Genomic DNA, 6362 nt, shown 5'->3' with positions numbered 1-6362 from the left:
TCTCCTGCAGCGGATGATATACTGCTCTCTCTACCGCCGTCCGGTCTCGTCTTATCCTGCATGCGATGTTGCGTCGCTTTGAGATATAGCTCTGTCTTTATTCAGTTGTTACGAGTGTCCATTTCACGCTCACTCTCATTGCCGCCCGTGCCATGATTTAGTCTAGTAGTCTGAGCGTCTAGCGTCCGATCATCGCTTTACCCGATGGCGTTGAATGATAGATTACCTTTTCGGCAGATTGTATTGTATCGGTGGTCATTTGGTCTATTGTTGTTTTCCCCGCTGCCCTGACACCGACGTTTCCGATTTGTCAAGGCCCAACTGGTCTATACGCTGTTAGAAATCTTGCAGGTAGCAGACGGCGTTAAAGTCAACCCCGATCAATCACGCTAAACCCTTACTCTAAACAATTATATCCAGACGACCCTTACCCAGCGCCTAGGATAATGAATCGTAAACTCACACACACACACACACACACACACCTACGTACCATCTGATTTGCACATGACTGGAAGGCGTTTGAGGAAAGCAAGCCTCTGCTCATAGGACAGCTGCGAGGTCACCTGTTGCAAGAGCCGCGTGACCACATCCTCACTCTCGTCATCACCATTGCTGGCTGCATCACCACCACACCGCAAGTCACCGCGCACTCCCCCTCCTTCTTCACTGCTGTCCTTGCTTTGCAGCATCGCTGCTGATTATTGGCCGAAAACTTCACCAACTTTTCCTCAACCACGGCTGGCACAGCGCACTTTCCATCTTGTTTGTGCTTCCACACCATTATCGCACTGACACCGCGTACACACAAACCACGTCCTCATCCGTCTGTGGCTTCATCGATCAGCACCAAAGCGCGAAGAACTGCAATGGCAGACCGTGTCGCAGCCACCATGGCTGCACCATCGAAACCAGCCACCGCTGCAGCCGTGCCCAATGGCAGCAGCGAAGGCGGGCGAAGACGTTCGCGTCGTGGTGGACAGAAGAAGAAAAAGCCGCAGCAGCACCAGCAACAGCAGCAAGCGGATGAAGCGCCAGCCAGGCAAGACAAGCCGCAGCAGCATGCGCGCAACCAAGGCAAGCAACAGCAGCAACAACAGCAGCAACAGCAGCAACAGCAACAGCAAAAGCCCGAGCAGCCATCTGACGACCGCAAGAAGCCGCGTGGTCGAGGTCGTCGTGGTGGTCGCGGTTCCAAGCCTGCTTCGGCATTGTCAACCGAGCCACCTGCCGCTGCAGTTGATGGTGGTGCTGCGTCCAAGGCAAACCATGCCAATGGGGATCAAGTGGCCAAGGCCGATGATCCCTCCATCGAGCAGCGTGGGTCCTCTCGCCGCCGCCAGCGCCAACGCGGCAGCCGCGGCAAGAATCAAGCGCAGCAATCCAAGCGCGACAACCGGCAACCAGAGAACGGCACCAGCGGCAAGGCACCTCCCGTGGTCACTCCCCACGAATCGGGCTCGCTTGAAGTCGGCAGCAGTGCCTCTGACATCGTCAAGCAACAGCAGCAGCAACAGCAGCAGCAGCAGCAGCCGCGTGAGCGCCGTGCGCGCCGTCGCGGTGGTGCCCATCGCCAGCGCAAGAACCAAAAAGGTGAAGCTGACCAGCAAGAGGGGGAGGTTGCCGCTGAGCACCATCAAGTCACTGCTGACGAGAGTGCTGACAGCAAAGGCACCGGCACCGCAGATGTGCAGACTGCAGTGGCTCCACCTGAACTCAAGGGAGAGAATGAGCAAGCTGAAGAACAAGGACAAGAACAAGAGGAAGAACAAGAAGATCAGCAGTTCCAAACGGAAACGGAAGCTGCCGCACTCAGGGAACAGAGAGACGACGACGGTGTTGCTGGCGAGGAGACGCCTGCAGTCACGGAGGATGCCAGCAGCAGCATTCTGGATGCATCCGTGCACGACCTTGTGCCGCCCATCTCGCTCCGCGCGCTGTACACGTACTTCACTGCCCAGGTGGAGCGGGCAGCGGAGGCAGAGCAAGGGGAAGAGCAAGAGCAACACGAAGTTGAGATGGCGGAGGACGATGACGATGAAGTTGTGGCGGAGGCAGCTTCTGCACCTCTCACTGAAGCCGGCGATGGTGATGCCGATGGGGATGAGGGGAATGAAGAGGCACTGACGGCTGCCGTGCCCGAGGAAGCAGGTGAGCAGGACGACAAGCAAGCGGAACTGGAGCGCCAGCAGGCAGACGGAGTCGCCGTCACTTCACGTCGTGCCGTGCCTGTCGATGCGTGCGACGCAGCAGCAGCAGCCACCACGCTTCCATCGCCGCCAGAAAACCCGCTCCCACCGGTGCTGTTCAAGCGCATGCGCACCGTCAACAAGCGCAAGGTGTGTGTAGGCACCAGTGATGTCTATGCGAATGCGTGTGCGTGTGTACGTGTGTACGTGTACGTGTGTTCGTGTGATTGTGCGCATTTGTGTGTACGTGTGTTCGTGTGTATGCGTGTTTGTGTGTACGAGCGTGATTGTATTTGTGTGTACGTGTGTGTGTGTGTTTGTATGTTTGTGTGCGATTTGTGTCTCAGTTCCTTCACCATCCACCACCGCTTCACGACCACCACCACCACGTCGCCCCTCCCCACCAGGCGCGCATCACGCGGCTTGAGGAGGCGTGCCGCACTCGGCCGGACATGAAGTTGAGCCGGGAGGAAAAGGTCGCCATTGCCCGCAAGCGGGAGGTGGATGCACGCATCACGCTGCTCGAAGAGATCTCAGACAACGTCGACGCGCACATCGCCCAGGTTCGCGGCCCAGCGGGGGTTGGGGGCGGGGGGAGGGGATGCTTGTTGCGTCGTGTGCTTGCTGTGGCGCGCGTGTGTGTTTGTGTTACGTGCTTGATGTGGCTTGTCTGTTTGTGTTGTGCGCGTGTGTGGCGCGTGTGTTGGTGATCGGCGCTTGCTCACGTGCGTGCGCACATGTGCGTGCATGCGATGTGTTATTTGGTGCACTGACGACAGACAAAGGCCTTTGAGCAAGAGCTCCAGTCGCACGTGGAGAAGCTGGTCTCCAGCGCCATCACGAAATGCTGCGATGATGTACGCATGAACCGCCCCCGCCCCACTACACTCGGAATGCACACATCCACATGAACACACAGCCGCGCAGACATAGACACACAAACACAGACGCAGCCGCACAGCGACGAATGAGTCGATTTGTGGTGTGAATCACCAGCTTGTCATGTCCGTACTCCCCGTCACTTCTCACGTCACATCACATCACATCCCACGCACGTCTCCTGTTCTGTGTGTCTGTGCATTTGTTGCTTGGATCTCTTCATCAGTTTGCACTTGTGCTCCTAGGGGCGACGGCTTTGAACAACGACCGCCTGCCCGCAATCTGCCACGAGGTGACATGATTGCACGCACGCACGCATAGGCACACACACACACACACAGAGGCACACACACACACACACACACACACACACATAGGCACACACACACACACACACACGCACCCCCCCCCACACACACACGCTATCCTCTAGCAGTTTTATTACATTACCGTGTTGCGTTTGTTTTGGTACCATCTCTGCTCACCATGACCACTACAATCGCCATCACGACTGCGATTACCGTCATCCATACGACCACCATCAGCCCATGCGCTCCTTTCTCGATCGTTGCACGACTCGCGCCGCCGCTGCGGAGGTGAGCGCCATTGAACATGCACCGCTTCGTGTGCACTCGCTTCCACACACACACACACACACACACACACACACACACACACACATTTACACACACACGCACACACACTCACGCACACACACACTCACGCACACACACACTGACGCACACGCACACGCACACGCACACGCACACGCACACGCACACGCACACACTCACACACACTCACGCACACGCACACGCACACGCACACACACTTACACTCACACACCCATACGCACACATTGCACATGGTGTGTTGCTCCTATTGGCTCGTGCTTCGCTCATGCACGTTTTGCATTGGCTGTGATGACAGGCGCTGCGCTCGTACGTGTGCATGGACGCTGCAGCGAAGAAGACACCAACAGCAGCAGGCGAGCCGCAGGAGGACATCGAAAGCGACAACAACAACGATGCTGCTGGGAAAGCAACAGCTGCCGTAGGTGCTGTCGACAACGATAGCGACAACGACGCGTCCCTGCTGACGGGTGTTGTGAAGCAGATGCTTCGCACACTCGACATACAGGGGCAGCTCGCAACGTCTCTCAGCACGTCGTCACTTTCGTCTTCAGCGCCCTTGAGTGATGCAGAGGACAGCGGCGATGAAGATGCAGCCGAAGAGGAGAAGCAAGAGAACGAAGAAGAACAAGAAGAACAAGAAGAACAAGAAGAAGAAGAAGAGAAAGTTTCATCTGCCGTGATCACTTCTCCTGCGGTAGGTCACAACAATGTGCATGTGTATACGCGTGTGCATCTACGCATGTATGCGTGCCGAATCGGTGAGCCACCACTCACCGCTACATCGTCATCATCATCATCATCATCAACACCACCACCACCATTAGGTGACGCTGCCGGGCGCCGCGTATGTGTCTGCGCCATTTGATGTTGTCATTGGCGGTGTGGACGAGCCTGATTTGCCGATGGGCGATGATGGGGATGACGTGCATGCGACGGCAGACAGCGAGCGTGGTCTTGGCGAAGCTGTTGGCGAAGGGGATCAAGAGGTGGTCGAGGCGGAGGAGGAACAAGAGACCGTACAGGGAGATGCAGAGGACGGGGAGGAGCTGGTTGACGAGAACACGGCCGTGGACATGTCTCTGTTTGACGATCCAGCCATCATGGGCGTGGGCGAGCACGATGACAGCACGGACACCAACAATGTCGATGGTGGCGAGGCAGGTGTGCAGCAGGACGAGGCAGCGCTTGCACGCGCTGTGTCGTACGTTGATGACGACGACGAAGGTGCAGTGGTGGTGATGGTCAAGTCGCCAGCCACAACCGCCACGACAGGCACTGTTGTGGACGAGAGTGGCGAGCAGCAACCGGACCTCGTCGACACGGATCGGTCTGCCACTGCCACTGGCGACATCAAGCCTGCAGGCGACTACGACGGTGCTGGGGAAACGCAGGCCAGGGATGAGGCAAGCACCACATCCCCTCCACGCGTCCGCCAGCAACAGCAACAGCAACAGCAACAACAGCAACAACAGCAACAACAGCAGCAACAGCAGCAACAGCAGCCGTTTGCAATGATGGATGAGCGCGGCGGGGCGCCCGGAATGCCGGTCCCCTTTTTCGGCAGTGAGCAGATGATGGCAATGCACCCGTCTGCGCAGATGGCGTTTGCGCTCGCCCAGCAGCAGTATGGCATGTTTGGAATCCCGCCCGCAATGATGGGCAACCCGTACGCAATGCCCGCACCGTATGGCCAGGCAGCAGCAGCCGCCATGCACATGCACATGCACATGGCTCAGCGCATGCACTCGCACCACCAGCGGGGCCACCCACAGCAGCAGCAGCAGCAGCAGCAGCACCAACAACAACACCAACAACACCAACAACAAGAACAACAACAACAGCAGCAGCAGCAGCACCAACAACAACAACAACAAGAACAACAACAACAGCAGCAGCAGCAGCAGCAGCAACAACAAGAACAACAACAAGATGGTGTGGATGATGGCTTTGAGCAGTCGATTAAGGAGAGCGGTGCTGCTGACACCATGACAGCGGTGGAGGACGTGCCAATCTCCTCATCACGCGAAGAAGCGTCTGCTGTGCAAAACGAGACACCCTTTGCCACTCAGCAGCAGGACGATGCCAGCAGTGGCACATATGCGCCGACAACAACCACCAATGCAGTTGCTGATGGTGATGACGATGTTGATGGCAGCATCAGCGGGGGTGCACGTGGTGATGTGAACCAGCATCGCCACAACGCGCCATTCCCAACCTCTGGCGGGGCCACCAACATGCCACTTGGCGCACCGTTCCCGCCACTGCCGCTCCTGCCAAACATGGGCGCCTTTCCACGCCACCCTCATCCCCATTCCCACCAACAGCACCGCCATCAGCCACCTTTCCCCCAACAACAGCAGCAGCAGCAGCAGCAGCAGCAGCGTCAAGCACCCTTGCGTCTCTTCGCGCGCAGTGAGCACAGCAGTGAAGTGACAGGAGGAGATGACACAGGCCCATCCCAGTACACAGATGCCTATGCATCCTCCAACCAGCAGCAGCGTTCGTCGCAGGACGCAGACCACGCCGGCTTTTCGCGCGATTTCTCTCCCGCTGCACGCAACCAGCAGCAGGGGCAGGTGTGTGTGTGTGTGTGTGTGTGTGTGTGTGTGTGTGTGTGTGTGTGTGTGTGTGTGTGTGTGTGTGTGTTGTTGTCGTCGTC

General features: G+C 57.5%; 2 protein-coding genes across 2 annotated transcripts in view; one reads left to right on the top strand and one right to left on the bottom strand.

Annotated features, from left to right (window-relative positions):
- The window catches only part of PTSG_03495 (uncharacterized protein), a gene marked incomplete at its 5' end in the record, with an annotated part of 4828 nt that extends 4134 nt beyond the window's left edge, over positions 1–694 (bottom strand). Inside the window, one exon of the mRNA XM_004995170.1 lies at positions 494–694. Within this exon, the coding sequence (XP_004995227.1) occupies positions 494–694 (201 nt within the window). The remainder of the gene's footprint in view (positions 1–493) is intronic.
- Positions 695–739: 45 nt separating this feature from the next.
- Positions 740–6362, top strand: part of PTSG_03494 (uncharacterized protein) — a gene marked incomplete at its 3' end in the record, with an annotated part of 12662 nt that continues 7039 nt past the window's right edge. The window contains exons 1-7 of the mRNA XM_004995169.1: positions 740–2339; positions 2597–2752; positions 2969–3046; positions 3295–3360; positions 3614–3664; positions 3999–4397; positions 4528–6279. Coding sequence (XP_004995226.1) covers positions 870–2339; positions 2597–2752; positions 2969–3046; positions 3295–3360; positions 3614–3664; positions 3999–4397; positions 4528–6279 — 3972 coding nt within the window. The 5' untranslated portion in view covers positions 740–869. The remainder of the gene's footprint in view (positions 2340–2596; positions 2753–2968; positions 3047–3294; positions 3361–3613; positions 3665–3998; positions 4398–4527; positions 6280–6362) is intronic.

This window comes from Salpingoeca rosetta, assembly GCF_000188695.1.
Source record: "Salpingoeca rosetta unplaced genomic scaffold supercont1.8, whole genome shotgun sequence".
Taxonomy (NCBI): Eukaryota; class Choanoflagellata; order Craspedida; family Salpingoecidae; genus Salpingoeca; species Salpingoeca rosetta.
Note: the sequence above shows the minus strand (reverse complement) of the source record. Positions and strands in the feature narration are given on the sequence as shown.